The sequence below is a fragment of the Choloepus didactylus genome, chromosome 2, assembly GCF_015220235.1.
Source record: "Choloepus didactylus isolate mChoDid1 chromosome 2, mChoDid1.pri, whole genome shotgun sequence".
Lineage (NCBI taxonomy): Eukaryota > Metazoa > Chordata > Mammalia > Pilosa > Megalonychidae > Choloepus > Choloepus didactylus.
Window position 1 is genome coordinate 141,165,347 of NC_051308.1, and position 25,870 is coordinate 141,191,216.

Sequence of the window (25,870 nt, forward strand, 5' to 3'; positions counted from 1 at the left end):
CCTAGAGGCAAGGGTGCTGCATGGAAGTGCCAGGAGCCCTCCCCCAATTCCAGGGACTCATGTGCACATGGCAGGCAGGGACTATGGGGTATTTGAGCTGGAAGGTGATACACGCAGCTCTGCAGCCCCACAGTACTCTACCTGCAGCCCTGGGAACAGCCAGAACCACTGTGTCCTGGAGCGGACCCTCTGCCAAACTGTGCAGGGCGTGCCTCCCCACCCACAGGGCTATCAATCCCCAGTGCACACAGAAAATTGGTGCACTCCTTGGACCTCCACATGGTTTGGACCCCCACGCAGTGCACAGATGAAGTTGGGGGAGAACTGGCTTGAAGCTAAGAGGTTACTCAAGAGTGCCATCTGCTGCTAGGTCAGGGAAAGTGCACTCCACCAAGCTGTAGCACTGACAAATTACAGATAAACATTCAAATAACAATGCATATACTAAAAGAATCCTATTAAGATAAGCAAATGCCAAGAGGCCAAAAACAACAAATAATTATAAAGCATATGAAGAAACCAGAAGATATGGATAACCCAAATGTTCAAATTAAAAAGCAGAGGAGACGCAGAACTTGGAGCAATTAATCAAAGACGGACAGACAAACATCAACGTCACGGCCCAGGATATAAAGGACACGAAGAAGACCCTAGAAGAGCATAAAGAAGAATTTGTGGGAGTAAATTAAAAAACATAGCAGATCTTATGGAAACAAAAGATACTGATGATCAAATTAAAAATATTCTTGAGACACATAACGGCAGATTTTCAAGAGGTAGATGAATAAATCAGCAAACTCGAGGACACAGCAATGAATTGCAAAAGCACAAAAGAATGAAAAGTGAAAAATATAAAAACATTTAAAATGGATCTCAGGGAAATGATAGAAACATGAAGTGCCCAAATAAAAGAATATTTGGTGTTCCAGAAGGCAAAGAGAGGAGTAAAGGGTGAGGAAGAGTATTCAAAGACATTGTTGGGGAAAACTTCCCAAACCTTCTAAATGACATAAATACGCAAGGCAAGGATGCCCAATGAACTCCAAATAGAATAAATCCAAATAAACCCACTCTGAGACATATTCTGATCAGATTTTCTAATGCTCAACAGAAGGAGAAAGTTCTGAAAGCAGCAAGAGAGAAGCGATTCACCACATACAAGGGAAACAACATAAGACTAAGTACTGACTACTCAGCAGGCACCATGGAGGCAAGAAGGCAGCAGTATGATGCATTTAAAATTCTGAAAGAGAAAAATTGCCAGCCAAGAACTCTATCCAGCAAACTTCTTCAGAATTGAAGGAGAGCTTCAAAGTTTCACAGACAAACAAAAGCTGAGAGAATTTGTTAATATGAGACCTGCCCTACAAGAAATACTAAAGGGAGCTCTATCAGCTGAGAAAAAAAAGACGGGAGAGAGAGGCCTGAAGAAGGGCACAGAACTGAATAGTATTAGTAAGGGTAACTTAAAGGAAATAGAGAGAGGGGAAAAATAGATATGACAAACAAAAACCAAAAGATATGAAGGCTGGTTTAAAAACTGCCTTCACAGTAATGTGCCCAAATAAAAGAATATTTGGTGTTCCAGAAGGCAAAGAGAGGAGTAAAGGGCTAGGAAGAGTATTCAAAGACATTGTTGGGGAAAACTTCCCAAACCTTCTAAATGACATAAATATGCAAGGCAAGGATGCCCAATGAACTCCAAATAGAATAAATCCAAATAAACCCACAATTAATATATGAATGGATTAAACTCCCCTATTAAAAGATACAGATTGGCAGAATGGATTATAAAATATGAACCATCAATATGCTGTTTACAAGAGACTCATCTTAGACCCAGTGACACAAAGAGATTGAATGTGAAAGGATGGAAAAAAATATTCCAAGCAAGCTACAGCCAGAAGAAAGCAGGGGTAGCAATACTAATTTCAGATAAAATAGACTTGAAATGTAAGGATGTCACAAGAGACAAGGACACTATAAACTAATAAAAGGGACAATTCACCAAGAAATAACAATCATAAATGTCTATGCACCCAATCAAGGTGCTCCAAACTAAATGAGACAAACATTGGCAAAACTGAAGGAAGCAACAGATGTATCCACAATAATCATGGGAGACTTCAATACATCACTCCCTCCAATAGACAGATCAACCAGACAGAGGACCAATAAGGAAACTGAGAACCTAAACAATGGGATAAACGAATTAGACGTAACAGACATATACAGAGCATTACATCCTAAATGATCAGGATATACATTCTTCTCTAGTGCTCATGAAACTTTCTCCAGGATAGATCATATGCTGGGACATAAAACAAGTCTCAGTAAATTTAAAAAGATTGAAATGATTCAAAGTACATTCTCTGACCATAATGGAATGCAACTAGAAGTCAATAACCATCAAAGATCTAGAACATTCACAAATATCTGGAGGTTAAACAACACACTCCTAAATAATCAGTGGGTCAAAGGAGAAATTGTAAATATATAGAGACAAATGAAAATGAGAACACAACATATCAAAACTTATGGGATGCAAAGGTGGTATCGAGGGGGAAATTTATAGCTCTAAATGCATACATTAAAAAGGAAGAAAGAGCTTAACTCAAAGAACTAATGGAACAGCTGAAGAAGCTAGAAAATGATCAGCAAATTAACCCTAAAGCAAGTATTAGAAAAGAAATAATAAGGATTAAAACAGAAATAAATGATATGGAGGAGGGAGAGAGAAAGAGAGAGGTAGAAATAGAATAAATAAAGTCAAAAGCTGGTTCTTTGAGAAGATCAACAAGAGTGACAAACCCTTAGCTAGACTGACAAAGTCAAAAAGAGAGAAGACCCAAATAAAATAATAAAGTAGAGGGGAGATATTACTGTGGATCTCGAAGAAATTTTAAAAATCATAAGATGATACTGTTAACAACTATTAACAACAAACCAGACAATTTAGAGGAAATGGATAATTTCCTGCAAACATATGTACAACCTAGGCCGACAAAGAGAAGAAATAGAAGACCTCAACCAACCAATCACAAGTAAAGAGATCTAACCAGTCATCAAAAAGCTTCCTACAAATAAAAGCCCAGAGCCAGATGGCTTCACAGGGGAATTTTACCAAACTTTCCAAAAAGAACTGACACCATTCCTACTCAAACTCTTTCAAAAAATTGAAGAAAATGGGACACTACCTAACTCATTTTATGATGCCAACATCACTCAAATACCAAAACCAGATAAAGATGCTACAAGAAAGGAAAACTACAGGCCAATCTCTCTAATGAATATAGATGCAAAAATTCTCAACAAAATACTTGCAAATTGAATTCAAAGACACATTAAAAAAATCATACACCATGACCAAGTTGGGTTCATCCCAGGCATGCAAGAGTGGTTCAACATAAGAAAAATCAATCAATGTAATGCAACACATTAACAAATCCAAAAAGAAAAATCAAATTATCATCTCAATAGATGCTGAAAAAGCATTAAACAAAATTCAGCATTGTTTTTTGATAAAAACACTTCAAAAGGGAGGAATTGAAGGAAACTCAACATGATAAAGGGCATACAATGAAAAACCCACAGCCAGCATACTACTCAATACTCAAAAATACTAAACCAGCATAGTACTTAGTGGGAAACCTTCCCACTAAGATCAGGAATGAGACAAAGATGCCCACTGTGATCACTATTATTCAACGTTGTGCTAGAAGTGCTAGCCAGAGCAATCCATCAAGACAAAGAAATAAAAGGCATCCAAATTGGAAAGGAAGAAGTAAAACTGTCATTATTTGCAGATGATATGATCTTATATTTGAAAAACCCTGAGAAATCGATGACACAGCTACTTGAGCTAATAAATTCAGCAAAGTGATGGGATACAAGATTAATGCACATAAGTCAGTAATGTTCCTATACACTAGAAATAATCTAACTGAAGAGACACTCAAGAAAAAGATTCCATTCACAATAGCATTAAAAAAAAAAAAAGTAACTAGGAATAAACTTAACCAGGGATGTAAAAGAACCTACACAGAAAAGTACATAACTTCACTAAAAGAAATAATAAAAGGGGACCTAAAGAGATGGAAAGATATTTCATGTTCATGGATAGGATGGCTAAACATTGATAAGATGTCAATCTTACCCAATCTACAGATTCAATGCAATTCCAATCAAAATTCCAATTTGCAAACTTGGAAAAGCTAGTTTTCAAATTTATTTGGAAGGGAAAGGGGTCTCGAATTGCTAAAAACATTCTAAAAAAGAAAAGCAAAGTGGGAGGACTTGCACTTCCTGACTTTGAAGCCTACTTTAAAGCCACAATAGTCAAAACAACATGGCACTGACACAAAGATAGACATATTGATAAATGGAATCAAATTGAAAATTCAGAAATAGACCCCCAAATCTACAGTCAACTGATTTTTGATAAGGCCCCCAAATCCACTGAACTGGGACAGAACAGTCTCTTCAACAAATGAGGCTGGGAGAACTGGACATCCATTTCCAAAAGAATGAAAAAGGACCCCTACCTCACACCGTACACAAAAATTAACTCAAAGTGGATCAAAGACCTCAATATAAGAGACAGTACCATAAAACTCCTAGAAGATAATGTAGGGAAACATCTTCAAGCCCTAGTATTAGAAGGTAGCTTCTTAGACCTTACACCCAAAGTAAAAGCAACGAAAGAAAAAATAGATAAATGGGAACTCCTCAAAATCAAAAGCTTCTGTACCTCAAAGGAATCAGTCAAAAAGGTGAAGAGGCAGCCAACGCAGTGGGAGAAAATATTTGAAAACTATGTATCTGAAAAGAGACTGGTCTTTCATATATAAATAAATTCTACAACTCAACAACAATAGTTTAAACAGCACAATTATAAAATGGGCAAAAGATATGAAAAGACATTTCTCCAAAAAGGAAATACAAAATGGCTTAAAAAAACACATGAAAAAAATGTTCATCTTCACTAGCTATTAGGGAGATGCAAATCAAGACCAAAATGAGATATCATCTCACATGAATAAGAATGGCTGCCATTAAACAAATAGGAAACTATAAATGCTGGAAAGGATGTGGAAAAATTAGAACTCTTATTCAGTGCTGGTGGGACTGTATAATGAATAGTACAGCCACCCTGGAAGACAGTTTGGTGGTTCCTCAGAAAACTAGATACCGAGTTACCCTATGATCCAGCAAATTTCACTTCTCGGTATACACCCAGAAGATCTGAAAGCAGTGACATGAATAGATGTTTGCACACCGACATTCATGGTGGCATTGTTCACAATCGCCAAGAGATGGAAAATCCAAATGTGCTTCAACAGATGAATGGATAAACAAAGTGTGGTATATACATACAATAGACTCCTAGGCAGCAGAAAGAAGGAAGGAGGTTGTGAAATACATGATAACATGGATGAACCTTGAAGACATAATGCTGAGTGAAATAAGCCAGACACAAAAGGAGAGATACTGTACATTACCACTAATGTGAGTTGTGTGGGAAATGTAAAATAAGTATCTTATAATGTAGAATATAGGGGACCTAGAGATAGAACACTAGTGAAGGGGGGATGATAATTTAATACGTACAGATATGATAATGAGGGTGAACTTAATAGTATGTGAATGGTCAGGTTTGACTATGGATCATTAATGGGATTATAAGTATCAGTGACACATTGAAGGTGAACATGTTTGTAAATGGTTGTTTAAAGGCATGTAACCCACAGAGTAGCACCAGAAACCGAAATAAGTGTTAGCATGATATACTTACAAGGTAGGACACTGGTGCAGAGAGTTAACAACAGAGTGGTATATGGCAAAAATATCCATTACATATTAAAGACTATATTTAATAGGAATATCTCACTAACACTACACTAATACTAGGGATGAATAATTAGCACCTGATAAGAGCTCTGGGATGTTTTATGTTACGATAATTGTTTGAAGTTGAGAGTGATGAAGATTATACAACTAAGTGAAGATAATGTAAGAAATTGACCGTTTATCTTGGAATAGAATACATATTTGGTGAAATTAGGAACCCACTACTTAATAAATCAGGCCCTCGACTTGAGGCTTGCTCTTGTGAAACTTAGGGTTATAAATGGGAAGCTAAGCCCTCCTATAATCATGCCTAAGAGGCACCTCCAGGGAACCTCTATTATTGCTCAGATATGGCCCTTCTCTCTCTAAGCCCAACTTGGCAAATAAATTCATTACCCTCCCCCCATGAGTGGCATGACTCCCAGGGGAATGAATCTCCCTGGTGATGTGGGACATGACTCCCAGGAATGAGCCTGGCCCTGGCAGCGAGGGATTGAAAATGCCTACTTGACCAGAAGAGGGGAAAAAGAAAGGCAACAAGCTGAGGTCACAGTGGCTGAGAGATCCCAAATAGAGTCAAGAGGCTATCCTGGAGATTTCTCTTATGTAAGCTCCAGCTAGACATCCTAAATGGCCACAGTATGCCATGCCCTTACCAAAAGTAGTCCCCAAATACCTAGGTCCCTACCTGTGATTCTATAAAAGATTCATTCACTAAGTTTTATCTGTCAGAAACTTAAATCCACCAGTGTTCCTGTGCCAGACAAGTCCTAAAACCCAGAGGCAACAGCCTCTTTAAGAAAAACAATCAGATGCAGCCACCTTCCCCATACTGTCAACACCCCCATTCAGCATGAACAATTTAGGGTACTCACTGCCTAGACACCCCTGAAGATGGAGAAAGGGATTAAGTGAGAGGAAGGGATAGCAATAAACAAGATAAGATTTAACAAAGGTCTTTGAATACTGAAACTTTATATAAATACATACTTTTTAGATGCTGGGGTGTTGGAGCAGCTGAAAGTAAATGACATGGTAGAACTGTAACTTATAACACCCTTTGGAATTTGCTCTAGAGCTACTCATTGAATTGTGCTTTGAAAGTCTTCACCTTTTTGTGTATATGCTATATTGCATAATAAGGAAAGAAGTGAAACTTAGGAACTGTAACCCACAACAATTTTTGAAATTACCTATGTAACTGCTTGTTGAGCTGTACATCGAAAGTTAACACCTCTCTGTATGTATGTTATATATAATGATGATGGAAACAGCTGAAGTTGTGAAACTGTGACCCACGACATTCTTTGAAATTTTCTAACTACTTGTTAAATCATACTTTGAAAGTTATCACTGTTATGTATATATATTAAAGTTCACAATAAAAAATGCATTAAAAATCTACAAAGCAAATTACCACCTCAAATGAAATATAATGGCTTGAATTTAAAAGACTAACAATACCAAGTCTTAGCAAGCAAGTGAGAAAACAGGAACCTCCCAACCACTACTGGTGGAAATGTAAACTGGTATATCTACTTTGAAAAACTGTTTAGTAATGTCTGCTAAGCCTGAGTATGCACATACTCGACTGTTCCACTCATAGGTATACATCCAACAGTAGGCATATCAAAGGATATGAAATAGCCAAAATCTGGAAACAACCTAAATATTCATTGACAGAATTACAATGTCATATATTCAAACAGTGGAATGTTATACAGCAATGAAAACTACTGCTCCACAAATGATAAGGATAATTTTGAGCAAAGTAAGGCAGAGACATATCCTGTGTGGTTCTATTTATAGAAAGTTCAAAAACAGGCAAAACTTATCTATGGTGTTAGAAGTCATAAAATGATGACTTTGAGGGAAGAATTGGATAGTGAATGGAAGGGGGCACAACCAGTTTCTGAGTGCCAATAATATCCTCTTGATCTGAAGGGTGGTTACACAGGTATGTTCACTTAGTGAAAAGTCACTGAGCCCTTCTCTCAAACCACCCACTCCCAGCTAGTTATAATCCATCCACACTAGGCTTCTCTCCAAAGTAGTACTTGGCACCATCTCAGGGCTTTTATGTGCCCCCTGCCTGGGACACAATTCAGATTTTGACAGAACTGGCTCCTTCTTGCCCATCAGGTCTCAACTCTCATTAGAGATGCCTTCCTTAACCATTCAATCCAAAGGACTCCCCTCACCCCCACTGATCACCTTCCAGACTAGTCTCTATCACATCTTCATAACACTATCATCATCAGAAATCATCTTCTATATAAACTTAGATACTTGTTTATTATGCTCTCTGTCCACTGGAAACATAAGCACTCTGGGAGTAAGGACTTTGTCGGCCACATTCACTGCTGAATCCCCAGGACCAAAAAGATTGCCTGACGGAGAGAGACTATGCACTCAGTAAACATCTGTGGAAAGAATGTATGTTACCAAGGCGCCAAACAATGCCGTCTGCCATGGGTACACCAAGACACAGGCTTGGAAGGAAAAAAATGAGAGGAAGAAGCAAAGAGAAGGAGAGAACAAAAGAGGAGTGAATGCCAGCTCTGTATGAAATATTGTAAAATATAAAAGGTAGAGGGCCAAAGACAAAGAACCTACCTTCAGGAAGGTTCAAGCCTAAGCATTAGGAATGACTTAATACTTTAGGTATACAAGTAAGTCATTCCTGCACCTCAGTTTTCACAGAAAAATACTTGGAGAACTATGGTATTGACTCAAACCTAAGGAAATATACTAACTTTTATAGTTTAAGTATCTATAAATGAAAAAAACTTTCCTCAACCTAGAATGCCTTTGCTTCACAATCTTAATTTCTTCCGTTATTATTTGGAGATATTGCAGAGAGAAGAGGCAGAATAGAGAGGTAGAAGGGAAGTGTGTGCAGGTATGAAGTGTGAAGGTTTGTGGTTCCCTGACACCCTCAGAAAACTAAATGAACTTGGTATTCTCAGAGCTACACCTCCTACCCTGTGAGCTGTCTCTAGCTAAGTGTCCAGTGCAAGGTGAATATTCAATAAATATCTCTTGAATGAACATTATTCAAAACAACGGTCTTAAGAAATTGATTAGAGAGCTTAAAGAACCAGGCTTAGGAGTTCTTTTTTTTTTCACTTTTTTTTAACTCCAAAACCATTTATTTGATGTTAACAAGGAATAAATACAAGTCCCTGCAAATACACAACACAAAGTTCCATGCTATGGGCACACATAATGCAAAATAGAGGAAACCACTGGCTGAGAATCTGATAAAGAATAAAGCTCTAAAAGGACAGAATTACTTTATTTGTATCTCATTGGCCAAAAACTTTGTCTTCTTAATGATCCCTTTCTTGGGTATTCTTTCCGTGCTTATTTATTCTATTTTTGCCTCATTCTTTTGAACTAAGGTATAACTGAACATTTTTGGCACTTGTTTTCATATCGATTATTCTCTTTGGGATTAGCAACTAAATGAATAATTCCTCTGCAAGTTCAAATTCTCTTAATCATTTTAGATGCTAAGAACTTACTTATGTCATCTTTCTGTGAAATTCATGATCATTTGTTTCTCACGAACATAAAATGATAAAAATTGAAAAGAAAATAACTACAAGGAAAAGAATACTACTTAAAATAGAGTCATCCCAGCATTAAAAGAAAAACAAAAAAGAAATTTCAGTACAAGATATCCCTCGTTCATAACAATTAAAGATGGCCCTAGTTCTGCTGGTGCTAATTTTACCTCATTATTTTATTAATAAGTAAATTAATGGTAATTAGTAACATTTTAAAGGGAAACCAAGTATATTAGAAAGGGCTGTTCCCTTACAAATAAAAGTTTTCCATCTGGTGGGCAGCATCTAGCAGGGAGCCTGGTAGAAAGTGGGGTTGAAAAATAGTTAATGAATGAATAAGTAAATGAATTATAAATGAATTTATAAGTACTCTTCTAAATAATGGTCATAAGCTGTTTAGCGGCAGGGTCAGGATTAAAATCCAATTCTCCTCTCTTTTCCTCTTTGATAACTTCTTGAGGTATATTCATAAGTTGCAGCTACATCAGCAGTTCAGTCAGTTGTCAGGAGAGCAGGAATCTTAATGAAAACGCTGGCTGACCTTAGTTGTGTGTGTGTGTGTGTGTGTGTGTGTGTGTTTAATCTGCTTTTAGACATGCAAACAAAAGAAAAGAATGAAAAGTGCCAAGTGGGATGACATTAGAAAATTGCACTGTAGCCAGATCAGACATAGAAAAATGACAGAAAAAAGGTAGGCAGAGATGGCTCTGTGATTTTCTTCTCACTCTCGCCTGATCCAAGAGATATAAAAGGTATGAGTTTAGAATGCATTAGCTGTCAAACCAACAATATTCCATTATAGGCACAGACTTCTAACAACGCAGCCATTTTGTAACCACAGGCTTGATACAGTCCATAACCAGAGGAACAAGAGATAGAAATGATCAGAAAACAGGATATAATGGGATAATGGAGACAGTATACTCACTCTTCCAGGAAGTGCTGCTGGGGTCCTATAATGGAGCCTGGCCGGCATATTCTGATCCAAGCAATGATTTCAGCGTGTGTAAACCTGTAGTGCTTCATTACATAACAGGCTATCAATGTCCCTGTTCTGCCAAGACCAGCTATAAGAGAGGAAAAGAGAACAAGAAATACAAAGTACAGCAAATGCACCTACAAATACGCTGAAAGCAAGTTCTGCCCTGAAACTGCATTGGTTCCAAGTGTAATGGAAGATTTTTAAACCCAGATGAGAATGTAATGGTTTTTACCTGAAATAGGGTTAAAAGATGACACTAACTCAAGAAATTTTCCAAAGTAGATTGCATTATTAAAACAAAGAAACATATGTAAGAGAATATAAAAATCAGAGCAGTCTTGAAAAATTATTGTGAGAGCACACTGTCGACTGAGAAACAACCAACCAATTAATTTAGAAGTTTTCCCGTTACATTCCTGAAGCTGTTTCATGTTTTAGTAACTTTAGTATCACAATACTTTCCTTACATCAAACCAAATCTGCTATGTAAAATAAAGTAAAATACAACTGGAAATGATCTGCAATGAAGTAATGTTTACTAACTTTTTCTTCAAAGTGTTTTTATGAATTCTTATATTTTCTCCTTTCCAGAGAAATAAGTGGGTTTTTTTATTTAAAATATTTTATAAATAAATCTGTTTTTAATAATATGTCAGCTTCCTTCTTCTCTGAAAATATTCAAAAGGTTGACGAAGGTATAGGTTCTCAAAAACAATGGTGGTTGCTCCTCCACCAGAACAACTGAGGTCCCAAAATACTAAACAATGGACTCATATTAGCATAAAAAGTGAATATGGAATTTAGGACTAAAATCCACCAGGCATCCTGCCTCTCTTCCTTCTACTCTGTTCATCCATATTCAGTCACTCACTGCACAAATACTTACTGAGGGTGGCTGTGCATTAGGCAATGTGACAGAAAGCTAGGGATACAAAAATGAAGACAAGCAAGATGCTTGCCCTCGAGAGGCTTACAGTGCTGAGCCAAAAATGCTTACTTACATTGCCTTTTTCTAAATCTTTCCGTATTCTGGCTTCTTGAAATTAAATTCATTACTATAAATTTTTATTTATTAAGCACCATCTATGAACAAGGCATTAAGCTATTTTTGCACTAATTAGACATCTATTCCTATCATATAAATCTGTTCTTACAGAAAGATAAAGTGCTTTGTTCTCAAACATTAGATTCAGCTATTCAAATCTTAATTCATCACTTACAAGATACCCTGGACAGGGCTCTGCTCATAAGTATAAGGACATAAGCAAGTAGAGAATATAATTCTTAAGCATGATGAATTGCTGAACTAGTTGCGAACACAAGAATATTAACCAAAAAGCAATAAGCAAAGAAATTTAGGTTTAAATTGAAACTAGGCATTCAAAGAAAAGATGAGAGAATATTAAGCTGACGTCTTCAAAGAATGTCATGGATATCAAGGAACTTTAGCAGACCCTGAAAAACAGAAAGATCAGAACATTTTGGGCAGGGGTATCAGAAAACTTTGTTAGTATGGAGAACATGCTGGTGTGTGTCAAGTGGAAAATAAGGTTGGATAGGTATGGAGGGACCAGATTAAAGAGGGTCCCCAAGTTAAGCCGTGAAGCCTGTAAATGGGTAAAGCAGGTTACAAATCTGTGGACAGAAAACACACTGAGGACTGCTGAGTTATTGTCAGAAATTCCCAAATCAGACGCATGGTACTCTGAGGACTGATTTTGTCATGTATCCTGGAAATATTGGTTATTTCTTCTCAAGTGTATGGAAATGATGCATTGATGAATAAAATCCAATTCATTTAAATAGTATTACAGAATTCATATTATCAATAGCAAATAAGCATACAACTGCCTATGAGTTTTGGGGCAAGAAAGGACGTAATAAAATCAGATGGATATGAATTGGAAAGAACAGAGACCAGAACTGAGAGATGAGCTGGAAGGCTGCGAGGGGCTTGGATGAGGATAGTCAGTGATAATGGAGAGGAAGCACGGAACTAGAAATACATTTTCACTGGGTCAGAGGGAAAGGTAAAGATGACTGATATTTTTGGCCTGCGAAATTGGTACAATGTTGATTTCAACCGTGAAAAATGAAAACATTTAGTTAGAAAAGGAAATAGGAGAAAGTTGTTGACTTCATTTTTTAACATGTTTAAGAATGCATTGCTTTTGGGGAGTCTTTTATCAGCTTTCTTTGTCAAATAATAAAGAGAATCTTCTCCAATCTCAGATTTTTGAAATACACAATATTTCACCAAATCTAAGACATCATCAGTTAATAACGGTTGAGTTCCACAAGGAAAAAATGCTGCCAATTAACCATGATGTGAAATCAATTGTAAGATTCATCCTAACTTCAGAGATGTTAGAATGTGGAAAAGGAATGTCTCTAAATCAGTGTTCTCAACCTATTTTTTTTTCATTATTGCCCCCTCCCCCACTTCTAGGAGACTTTTTAGACATGTTTTCTTTCTAATTGCCCTCTCCCCTTGAAATTTTAATACCACAGGTAATGTATAACTATATGGACAGTATGTTTATCTAAGCTTCATACAAAAAAGGAATAAAATTTTTTCTGTCCCTCACCCCCTAAATAAAGACAAATTTTGCCCCTCAGGGGTGACATTTCCTGGGTTAAGAATACATACGCATATAAATACGAAATCACATTCAGGCCTATGTGCTGAAGATGGCTTGCACTCCTACCCTTCCTTTCTAAAATTAAACATACATTTTTATTAGAAGAGGGTATTATTTGTATGTGTGGCCTGTTTTAATCCTGAAATGCCTTTTGTCCTAGATCAAACATTAACATCTTTTTAAAAAGAGATGGGTTCACTGGGGCTCTTCCTTTATTACTAAGAATTAAGAGTAATTTTCCTTTCGGCTCTTGCCCAGATCCTATAGTTCTTAACTCCCCAAATTCATGACAAGACTACAAGTAACCATTTGGATAAACCACAGATGGATGGCCTCAAGCAAAAGCCTGGTCAGTTTCCAGAGTCCTCCCCTGAAGTCACTGATGTGGGTCCTCTTGAGAGAAGACAGCCTTCATGGAAGAAAACACTAACTCGCTAAGTCTCACTGTTTCCTTCCTCTTGCAAGGGGCTTCCTGGTTCCCTCAGTTAGGCTCCTAGTCACACTGACAACCAGAAAACTTGGTGCAGAAAAATTTCAAATTTCTCAAACTAAAGTTCCTTCCCCCTTGTAAAGGAAACTAACCTCTTTACAGAATCTGCAATTTAGATCTATAAAAAGAATGTACTTAGCCCTCAATAGTTAGGAGCTCTTACCACAAATGAACAGAATAGGAACATTTCACTAAGTTTCTATAAAAACTCGAAAAAAAAATTGTTTTAAGTATTGCTAATTAAAGGGCTCCCTGGCATGGCTCGACAAGACACTGAAAAGTATTCTATTTATACCAAGTCAAACGACAATTCCAAGCGTTTTTCTGAAATCCTACAGAAATCAATAATCACATACTGAACATCAAAATGTTCCCATTTTTATAATTACTATTGTGCTACAAACTTCCAAGAATTCATAGCCCTCCCTTTTAACAACCACAAGGTGAACTGCAGATATCGATTCATTACAAGATTTCACACATTCCTAGTGAATTATCTTCTAGTTTGTCTGTGTATATAACTTTATATTGAAGCATGACATAGTTATTCTCTTTCCAGCAGCTCCTGATGTTCGACATAGGATAAGATTCTTACTCCCTCCTCCTTTCAGTTCAATTAAAATGCTCAGTGCTGCTTGAATTCCCAGAAAATTAAGCTGACTTAATTAGGACAGATGTCAAAATAATTAACAGGCCTATAGTAGATAAGTACGCTATTAAAAGCAAAACAGCTGTAATTAAACTGAAGGTGTAACCCTTACTAAAGAATCTTACATGTGGAAGCAAATGAAATAACACTCTAAGGATGCTACAACATGTAAATGTGACCCTCCTAGACAAAAACTGTCCTCCATGCTAAAGGTTCTGATTTTATATAAAATATCAAAATCTCTGCAATGTAAAATAAATATATTTCTTAAATTATCAATATTTACATGTCAAGGATATAATACATAAACTATCTGTAACAATAATGTTTAACCTCAGAGACTTTTATTTTCACAATTCTTAGGTGAGGGATACTATCAGGAAAGATACTGAGTTGTAATGCAAGCTTCGCATCTCTTTTACCTTGAATTTGTCAATCCAAGACATGACACATAGATAAACTATATGACTTGGAATCATAAAAACTAACTGACTAGAGTAAATAAGGCCAAATTAATCTCAGTAAAATAAACTGATTTTTATAATACAGAACTAAACCTTTAAAGAGAACATATGACTTGCTCCCACTAAACTTTGGTAGCTGCTAGATTCCCATTAGCTCTCAGGTACCACTGAGATTTGAAATATTTGAAATCCGGGCTTTTTCTTAGACCTGGGAAATCTTTAACAAAATGGGATGAAAAGGCAAACTTAGGATGCAAATGAATCACACTTGGGACAAGTCAGTTCACCCCACTGTGACCTGATTAGAACCTAAATAGCAGCACCCAGAAGATCCATCACCCCAGGCCCATCCTGCTAGGAAAATGGGGCAAGGGAGGGAGGAAGGAAAACCAGGCAATTGTGGATAAAGACCTCATCTAAACCAGGGGCCACGTGCTGCTCATGTCATCTCTTCAGGTCTCTGGCAAAGGCAGCTTCCCCGAGCTGCTCACATGTTCAGCAAAGTACCTCCACCTACACGAATCTTAAACATAGAACAAGGGCCTACAAAATGGTATTTTAATTTCTGTCAGAACCAAAGCCATGCTTGTCTGAATAAGTCAGTTACAGAGGCACTAGGCGCTTGAAAAGAATGGTACGGTCCCCAACACCTACTAGAGAATTAGCATAAAACGCTGCAGAAATTAATTCCCAGACACACAGCCACGAGAACAGCACCACCCAGTGGCGTTATGAAAAGCTGCAGGTGGAGGGATGGAACTGGAGGCTCCATTCAAGGGTGACCAAAGTGATTTCTATCACTGAAATCGAAGATCCCAGTAAAACACCTTCCACCACAATGGAAAAATTTTAAATGAGCCTCCTCAGAATCTAATAACAACTTGGTTTAATGCAAATGTTATTTCAGATTTTCTGAGCAGCTGACATAGGGTTGCAAGACAAACTATAGAACGTATGCTCCATTATTTGGGACATACTTACATTTAAAAAAAAAAATTATCCATTGTTCATCTGAGATTCAAATTTAACTGGGAATACTGTATTTAAATGCTATATCTGACAACCCTACACCTCCAGTGATCTGAAAAACCACTGCCCTGAAGTACCCCCATCCCACACCAGAGATCAGAAATTCAGTTACTTTTCCAAGTCTTTTCAGTTAATTCAAAGAGGTGGTAACACATGGGCAGCAAGTAAGCTATGGGATGAACCCAACATGCCAGTTTAGATGCGTTACGTCCCCCAAAACGCAATGTTCTTTAATGCAATCTTGTGGGGGCAGACATATTAGTGTTGATAGGTTGGAATCTTTGGATTAGATTGTTTCCATGAAGATGTGACCTACCCAACTGTGAGTAATACCTTTGATTAGATTATATCCATGGAGGTGTGGCCCTGCCCATTCAGTGGGGTCTTGATTGGTTTACTGGAGTACTTTAAAAAGAGCCACACAGGCCCAGATGCTGCTGCAGCTTAGAGAGACATTTTGAAGACAGCCATTGAAAGCGGACGCTGACATTTTGGAGAATGCCATTTTGAAACGCAACCTGGAAGCAAGCAGACGCCCACCACATGCCTTCCCAGCTAACAGAAGTTTTCCAGATGCCAGTGGCCTTTCTCCAGTGACGGTATACTCATGTTTATGCCTTGGTTTGGACACTTTTATGGCTGTAGAGCTGTAAATTTGTAACTTAATAAATCCCCTTTATAAAAGCCAATCCATTTCTGGTATTTTGCATAATGGCAGCATTAGCAAACCGGAACACCCAGTATGGTAGACCCCCCCCCGCCCACTGCCGCAGCAATGGGCAGAGAATACATTCCGCTCCATGATGGAAAGGAATAGTAAGGGGAGAGGAGAAGCAGAGGGTGAGATGGGGACCACAGAACTGGGTCACAAAATGGGAGCAGCAAGTATCACATGGGGTCCAAGAGAATGAAAAGGAGATGAGAAATTCTGAAAGAAGAGGAGACAGAGCTAACAACCATTACACCTTGACATTTTTACCTATTTAACGGTGTTCCTGCCAGCCTAAGAGGACTGCTGCTACTACTTTCCTGCATTGGGGCAGATGGCATCAGTAAGCATGGGCTTGGTAGGATCAGGAAAACTGTGTTGTCAAGAGAGCCACACCACTGACAGTCCCTGTTCAAGCCCTCCTTTCCTTAAGGAAGGGGTTATTAAAATGGTTTTGTGTTTTGGTTTTCTGACATTTTTTTTTTAAAGCCTCATGTTTTTCTAAGATACTGGCTAATTTTCCTTTATACAATTTGCTTTTCCCTTGGCTACCCCCTTTCAGAAGCACAGTGATGCACGCACCTTTGCAGTGAACTGCGATCGCCCCTTCTGTGTTCTCGCAGATATTCAGGAACCTTCGCACGATGTTATCACTGGGTGTGCTGCCATCAATAAAGAACAGGTCATAGTGCTCAAAGCCAGCGTCCGTGAAGCGCTTCGCCTCGTAAATCTTTTTATTCAGCCTCACGATTGCAGTCACATTATGTTTTTTGAAATAAGGAAAGTAGGCTTCAGGGGCATGAAGAGGATACCCTAAAGGGAAAAAACAAGCAGTAAACTAAATGCACACATTTCATCTAACATAATCCAGAAACCCAAAAACCTTTAATTATAAAGTTTATAAATCTCAGCAGAGCTTAGCAGTAAAATGTTTAGGAACTCTTAAAAGCAGTAGTCAGAACAACTATAAACATTGTAGGGTAGGGAGTACCTTCTTTTTCTCTAAATATTGGAAGCAGCCCATTAAAGTTCAAAACCTCGACCTCTAGCATTCAAATCGTGGGAAACTAGTCTTTCCCATACCCTAAACAAAGGCAATCCTGAAGCCCTCAAATATGCCCAGTAAGACTCCCAGGGGTATAAATCTCCCTGGCAACATGGGATATGATGCACGGGGATGAATTTGGACCTGGTATTGTGGGATTAAGAACATCTTCTTGACCAAAAGTGGGATGCGATATGAAATGAAAAAAAGTTTCCATGGCTGAGAGACGCCAAATGGAGCCGAGAGGTCACTCTGGTGGGCATTCTTATGCACTATATAGATAACTCTTTTTAGGTTTTAGTGCAGTAAAATATCTAGAAGTAAATACCTGAAACTATCAAACTACAACCCAGTAGCCTTGACTCTTGAAGACGTCTGTATAGCAATACAGCTTAAAAGGGGTGACAGTGTGATTGTGAAAGTTTTATGGATCACAGTCCTTTTATCCAGGGTATGGATGGATGAGTAGAAAAATGGTGACAAAAAACTAAATGAAAAATAGGGTGGGAGCTGGGGGATGATTTGGGTGTTCTTTTTTACTTTTATTTTTTATTCTTTTTATCTTCACTTTTTTGGGAACAAGGAAAATGTTCAAAAAATAGATTCAGGTGATGAATGCACAACTATATGATGGTACTGTGAACAACTGATTGTACACTTTGGATGACTGTATGGTATGTGAATATATCTCAATAAAAATGAATTTTTAAAAAATGTATGAGAGTTCAGTGGCTCCAACTCTTCACCAATATTTGGTGATGTCAGTCTTTTTATTGTTGCCATTCTAGTGAATGTGTCTTTAGATGTACAGGACTTGCTCATTTTGGTAGAGTCTAATTTACCAATGTGTATGGTTATCATTTACTGTGTCCTGCCAAAAAAAATATTTGCCTACCACCAATTTGAAGAATATTCTCCTTATTTTCTTCTAGCAGCTGTGGAGTTTTAGCTTTGACTTTTCAATCCATGATCCGTCTTGAATTGTTTTATTGATTATGTGAGTTATGAGTAGAGATTCACTTTTTTCCCATATAGGTATTAGTTGTTCCAGCACCATTTATTAACGAGGCTCACCATTGTCTCACTGAATTGCTTTGGTGTTTGAAAATCAATCAATTATATAAATGTCTGTCTATTTGTGGACTCTATTTTCTGTTCCCTTCAACTATTTTTCTAGCCTTAGGCCAAAACTTCACCATCTTGATTACTGTGTCTTTATACGAAGTCAAAGTCAGATAGAATTGCTCTTCTTTTTCAAGGCTGTTTTGACTATTACAGATTCTTTGCTTTTTTATATAAATTTTAGAATAAGCTTGTCAATTCTTATAAAATATAGGCCTGTTGAGATATAGAGTAATTTGAGAATTAACATCTTAACAGTATTGAGCTTTCTGATCCATGACCACGGTATATCTCTCCATTTATGTAAGTCTTTTTTAACTTTTCTCAGTAATGTTTTGTAGCTTTCAGTGTAGAAGTTATGAGCACAATTCCTTAAATTTACTTCTAATTATTTTATATTTTCTGACACTACTGAAAATGGAATTTTAAAATTTCACTTTCAATTGTTCATTGCTAGTATTTATAAATATAATTGACTTTTGTATAGATTTTGATAATGAGACCTTGATAAACTCACTTACTAGTTCAAGTCACTTCTTTGTCAGAGTTGTTCCTTAGGATTATCGACATACATGTGTATATCATTCATGAATAAAGACCATTTTACTTCTTAAAAAAAAATACATATATATGCCCCAGTAGGCCTGGAATGACTCTTTGTGCTTTTTGCTACCCCTGGAGCACTGGTCTTCACTTGACAAATAATTTTCAATTACAGTTAAAGCCTTTTTACAGACCTACAGCCTTAGTCTATAGCAGAATCCCCCACAAAGGAAGTCAATGATTGCTAAGCACCTACTATGTACCAATCACGATTGCATGTAACTCTCTTTTAATCCACAGAATAACCTGTTAGATTCAGAATAATGAAACCATTAAGAAACTAAAAGAGATTGGGTACATATATTTTTACTCAAAAATGTGGAGATTTTTCTTTTTTGGGGGGGACTAGGTGCTCAGCCTCTAAATCCCGTTCTATTGGGGGGTAATCCATCACATGAGTACTGGTGGGAACTATAGAGTCGGCCAAGTTACAGACATATGATCTAGACTTGGCCAATTAGCCAAGGGGACCACTGGGGACCTTGGCCATACCAGGCCTTGCCCAGAAGCCCCAAGCTTTACAGGGACCAATTTCTCAGCACACTGTTTGCCACACCTGTAACCCATTCAGGGCTCACTGATGCATGGCATACTGGGAAGATGCTCTCATACAGGGAGATACTTTATTCAGAATTCATTCATGATGGTGGGCTTCAAGGATGGCAGCAGCAGGAGCCAGTTAAGCGAACCAGGCAGGTCCAGCACTGTGTCCTGGACTGTATTTCCTTCTGCCTCAGATCCTACTTACGCTGGTCATTTCCTATGTTCTCTCGGCTCCAAGCCCTACCCTGCTCTGTGACGCGGAGGCTGTGGTCCATATATATTTCCCAGACTATCTGCTCAGTTGGCTTCCTGTCAGGTCTGAAAACAGGAGCCACTGAAAAGGTGATGGAGGCTGAAGAAGGAAGAAGGGACTTTTTCCCATTTTCCTGCCAGTATCGCTTCAGCACCATAAGACAGGAGCAGCAAGAGCTTCCAGCTTGGTTTGGCACCCCTGCACAAGCCACACTCAAGTAGCAGCACCAGCCAGCAGTACTTCCCACAGAGGCCAGAGCTCAGTCTCACTGTCTCTTCATCGACCCCCACATCCAAACAGCAATGGTGTAGTATTCCGTTCAGAAGTCCAAGCACCAGCCTCTGGTCCCCAAACAGAAGTCCCAGGTTCTGGTAACTCTACCTCTTTCTTTTTGTTTTGCCATTTCCTGCATAATATTCTGGTTTCTTCAGTGTTACCATTTTACTTTTTAGCCTTCTTTGTAACAAATTCCTTGAATTAAATACCCTCCATCTGAAATACCTAGTGTGATTTCCATTTTCTTGCCTGGACCCTGCTGATACAGTATCCCCTTTGGATTCGGCTGATTTTCTAAGCCCAGTTCTCCAGCTTTTCCTTAGAGTCTGTGAGTCAACCCAACATACTTCCAGGTTAATTTGCTATTTTGTTTCTGCTGCCTGCAACTAAGAGCCTTAACCTGTACTCTCGTCCAAAGTCACACAAGGGATGGAGGCAGAATTGGAAGGCAGGCCTAACTAACCCACTGCCCAGATATGTTATTTTTACAGGTCATGCTGCTTTGGAGAAAATAGAAAATACAGAGCTTATATACAGTCTTCAGCATGGAAGCACATATAGAGAAAACAGATGCTTTTCAATATGGAAAAATCAAACTGTTTTCCTAGTTGGTTTATTTGTGGCGGGTTGGCTGATGAGGGCTTCTACCTCTGGGCTCCTATCACATCCTGCACCTCCACGATACACTCTATGCCTGGTGTGCTGATGATTTGGGATCTATCTCCTTTCCCCACCAAGGCTGTAAGAACCTCCATTGTCACATATGAATTTCCTTTAGGAGTAAGTGGTCTCATGTTATATATGCAAACAGAATGTTAAAAGAAACTATGGGTATCTTTTGAGAAAAAAATACTAGATAAAATTGTCCAAACATGTCAACATGACATTAATAACAGTAATGATAATAATTATTGCTCCTATTATATATCGAGCGCTTACTATGTGCCAGACACTATGCTAGATGCTTTATGTAGATTATTTCATTCAGACTTTACAGTTACCCAATTAGTGACACTGGAAAAGTCAACTGGCCCATGCACACACAGCTAGTGAGAGGTAGAGCCAGGATCTGAATCCTGGCAGTCAGATTCCAAACTGGGGCTGATTTCAGGTAAGACCAACTTGATTCTATCTGTTAGGCACCCAAACAAGGGCACATTATATGCATATTACATACCGTGCATTGATTAGCTAAAGGAAGAGCTTGATGAACTAAATGGGATCCCAAAGCCTGATGCACCTTAGGGGTTGCACTTCCTAGAGTTGATGAGCAGGTTTCTTAAAAATCCTCAAAACTGTTTCAATTAAAATATCCTATGACCTCTGAACAACTGTGTGTGTTGTCATTGTATTTGGATGCTTTTGATGGAAGACTGGTTTTAGCAAAGTGCACTGCTCTCTGGGAATCCTCAAGCAGACATGGAGCTGACCCAGCTTTCACACTCCCTTACTCCATCTGGCCACAAGATGGCACACTGACAGCAGTTAAAGCACATGCAGCCTACTTGTACCAGGGAGTTTAGCTAACCAAACACAAACAAAATTTCAGAACTAAAAGAGATCTTAAACTGCATCGATTCCCAGTCCCACATTTTAAAGCTGAAGAAACTGAAGAACAGCAAAGTTAAATGACTCATCCACCCAGTTATTACAAGTAAAAACTGCAAAGTGGACAGGTAACTAACGGAAGAAAAATAGGAATTCATTAGCATGTAAATGATAGTCTACTCATAATATCCACTGTCTAATAAGCATCTACTATGTACCCAACACTGCAAGACACTCTAATCCTTACTACACCTGCAGTGTGGATCCTATTTCCCTTTTTTGATATGTGAGGAAACTGAAGCTCAGAGAAGCTGAAGAACTCAAGAAGTTCACAGGGCCAGTAAGGGACAGGGTGGGGCTTCAGCCTGCCCAGGCTTTTTTTCAGTAGGCTGCACTCATTAAATGAGCTTGGAGATGCATCAAATTGTTGGGATTCTGGCTCAAGTTATCTTTCTCTGTGCTTTCATTTTTTTAAATAGAGGTGAGAATGACATTGCCACCTTGAAGATTTTTTCAGAAAATTGCAAATCCAAAATATGTTTCGAATTTTTTGCCCCCAAAAAAGTAAGGCTCTTCCCCACCCTCAAAACAATGTGATTCAAGAGGGGGAAAGAAATGCCTCATTGCTCTCTGTTGACACAAGTGCATACTTAAGACTCTTGAAATGCATTCTGCCCAGATCCCAGGATTTTATAGCTTCCTTTTGCTACATCCTAGCAACAGCTATCTGATTAATTGCTTTAAAGTCTCAGCTCTTCTACTAACAAGCCCCTAAAATGATTTCCAGGGCTTCTCAGGAAACATAGGGTAACCAATTCAAAAAAAAAAAAAAAAAAAAAAAAAAAATGCCAAGAAAGAGTTCACTATAATTGGGTCAAGTTTATAAATTCCATCAAAATATTATTTTTTAAAGTTCAAAAAGGATTTACAAAGTTACAGCCCTTTGTAAAAATAGGAAGTTTATAGTGGGAATCAGATCTTAAAATGAAGAGATCAAGTAAAATATCAATATTTTATCAATGTCCCCCTTAAATGAAATTGTTCTAGGCATCATAAAGGCAGGCAAAAATTAGGCAAGTGGCACTTTCAGATATTTTATCCTTAATGTGAGTGGGCACAATATATACATAGAAAAAAGTTAGATGTTATTTCTAGATTATGTGATTACAGATGATTTTTAATTTTTATCTGTTTTACCTAAATTTTCTACATTGAACATGTATTTCCCCTATTATTAAAAAAAAAAAATTAAAAAACATTTGAGAATCAAACAGATCCATGTTTGAATCCATACCTTGCACTTACTGACTGCATGAACCTGGGCAACTTACATAACTCCTCTAAGCGTTCATTTTCTTCCATAAAATCACCACCACCTACTCCAGAGGATGGTTCTGATCATTAAATAGATGATGTGCGTACAAGAAGCTTAGCATCATTTCTGGCATATAAGCAAATGGTGGCTATAATTATTTCCCTTATTGCAAAATGGTCAAAAAGTTTTTTTTTAAGATTTTGTCAAGAATTATTGCATAAAATATGCATATCCTTTTATGTAGTGATTCTACTTCTAAAAACATATCTTAAAGAAGAAACTAAAGCTGCAATAACCATATATGCCAACCACATCTGTTTTTTAAACTGAACATGCAACAACAAAGCCACTACAGAGCATACACCTACTAAGATTTTCTGGGCCTGAGTTGGATAATTTTGCACAGAAGGCCAAAGGCAGGTTTAACCAGTCCTGTCTAGAAAGACCAACTATCAGGAAGCAGTTTCCCCAGGCCCTTGACATGTTATTCCTAACAACTCAACTTGACAGAGATTAATTAATCAACATCCAGAGCAAAAAACAATTCATTAGCAAATTCAAGAATGGGATCTGATCCTGGCTTCACGGTAGAGGTCTCCCGTTTGTTAGCTTAACTCTCCAGACCTGGATTGCATGTCCACAGATGAAAAACATGATTCAAGCAGAGTTCTCTGTTAGAAATGTCACGGGTATGAAATAATAAGCACACTTTGGGAAATTCAAACAAATTATCAAATATAAATGCATGAATAACAATATACAATGAAACTAGATTTTGGAAGGAAAAAACTCATGATGATGATGAAAGAATTAAAAAAACTAGGGGTTTCAAGTCATGTTCCCTCAGAAGACTAGTGTTCCACCTCTAAGACCAAATAGAGGGCCACAAAGGAGCTATTATATTCATAGGTAATATTTTTTCAGTGTTATGTACTTCTCCCATAAATTAGTCTTCAATCTTTGGTGTCCATCATTACTTGTCTTCTAGGGAGTGTTAGCAAATGTAAAAAATAAATTCATAAGTAGAAAATAAATATTAACAGAAAAACAAACAGTTGATCATGTGTCATTCAAGGGGTTTATTTTTGATTTTGATTTTATTTCTTTTCCTGAATATGTATGCCCATGGCTATATATATATATACACTACATATAAGTAATATAATTACTTTCAGTCAGAAAATTGTTCCTAGTAGTCATGATGGACCTAATCTATCAGGATAGTGGTAATGTATAGGAGCCCAGCTCTGGGTTGGAGTATCAGTTCTGTCAAATTCCACGTGACCCTGGGCAAATTCACTAACTTCTAATACATCTCAATTTCATCCCCTGTTAAATGGAGATAATATTAGCACCTACACCTCCTAGAGTTGTGTGGGCATTAAATGAAATAATGCTGTGAATAGTTAGTATCTGGTGCTCAATAAATGACACCTATTGTCATCATCATCATTATTCAAATAGTGTTCCCCAAGAATACCCTGATGTTAGTTAGCACTCTATCACCAAGTAAATCTGAGAAATACTGATAGAATTCAGCAATTTGCTTATTGGTTTGTCCAGTTTGTTTCTCAGATTCTTCTTAGATAACTGGGTCAGGTCATCCTGTTTATGGCAACCTAAAACTTTGCTAGTTTAAAAACAGTGATTATAGGTTTATTTACTGGAACTATAATACTTAATACATTAATGACTATTGTTCACATTTTTAAATCATAAATAAATATTCTTTGGGGAATATTATCAACAAAGGAAAAGAATATCAACAAAGGAAAAGAATATCTGAGGAAATGAAGAATATTAAAGAAGATGAACCAAAATAAAATTTCTGTATGGTAAAAGAAAGAAAAACCTACCATTTTCAATTTTGCTTTTTGGATGTGGTCCACTAAACGCTAAAAATTTTCCTGGAACAATCCAATTGAAGTCACCATTTTCAACTCGCTGGCATAATTTGGTGAGGAAAGAGAAGAAAAGTATTTTATAATTCTTATACAATATAGGAAACCCTTACAAATAAAACTGCTTTCCACTCAATTAGTACTAAACTAACTGGATATGCATTCAAAGTAAAACAGCTTAAAATAAAAATAAGTATCTTTATTGTATGCATTATGAATCCAATCTGCTCCAGAAAAAAGTTTACTGAGGCTATATAAGGAAGTTAGAGAACTTTAAGTTAGAGAGAGCTGCTTATGAAAATAATTTTGTCTCTTAGCCACTCCACAATAAAATGAAACACTGCTTGTCCCAGCAATAAATAAAGGGAGGAAAAGAAAAAGGTCGATATAAGCACTTTCCATGAACATGGTAAACATATTTTAGGCACTGAAAAATCTATAACTATCAGGGCCATGATGAACACACTTCCAAATGTTTTGTTTTTATAAAGGTTGATGTTTGTTGTCAATGCTGATTTTTAGACTATGAAAAGGAAGGAAGTAGAGGTGAGGAATAGAGGCTCATTAAACCCTCAAGGCAGAACACAAACTAGGGTCAGCCAAGGTCTACTGCAGAGCTACCCCAAATGGCTACATGGGGTCAGAAGGTGTCATAAAGAAGGGCAGCTGCTGTGCAGCTCTAGCTAATTAGTCACCTTGCAGGAAAGCTAACCCCATGTGGCCATCCTCCTAATTGGATTCTCATGTGAAATCTCTCTATTTTTAAAAATAAAATGTTGCTAACTATTTTAAGTGAAGTTTTCAAATTCTAATGGAACCAGATAAAATGCACCTGTGGGTTGACTTTGATCGCCAGTTGTCAGCCTCTGGTCTAAGG

General features: G+C 37.5%; 1 protein-coding gene across 3 annotated transcripts in view; it reads right to left on the reverse strand.

Moving 5' to 3' along the window:
* CDC14A (cell division cycle 14A) overlaps positions 1 to 25,870 on the reverse strand; it is a 187,645-nt gene that overhangs the window by 67,560 nt on the left and 94,215 nt on the right. For all 3 annotated transcript variants that reach the window (XM_037826540.1, XM_037826539.1, XM_037826538.1), the window contains exons 8-10: positions 24,949 to 25,036; positions 16,970 to 17,200; positions 10,351 to 10,489 (exon numbers count right to left, since the gene is read on the reverse strand). In XM_037826540.1, the coding sequence (XP_037682468.1) occupies positions 10,351 to 10,489; positions 16,970 to 17,200; positions 24,949 to 25,036 (458 nt within the window). The remainder of the gene's footprint in view (positions 1 to 10,350; positions 10,490 to 16,969; positions 17,201 to 24,948; positions 25,037 to 25,870) is intronic.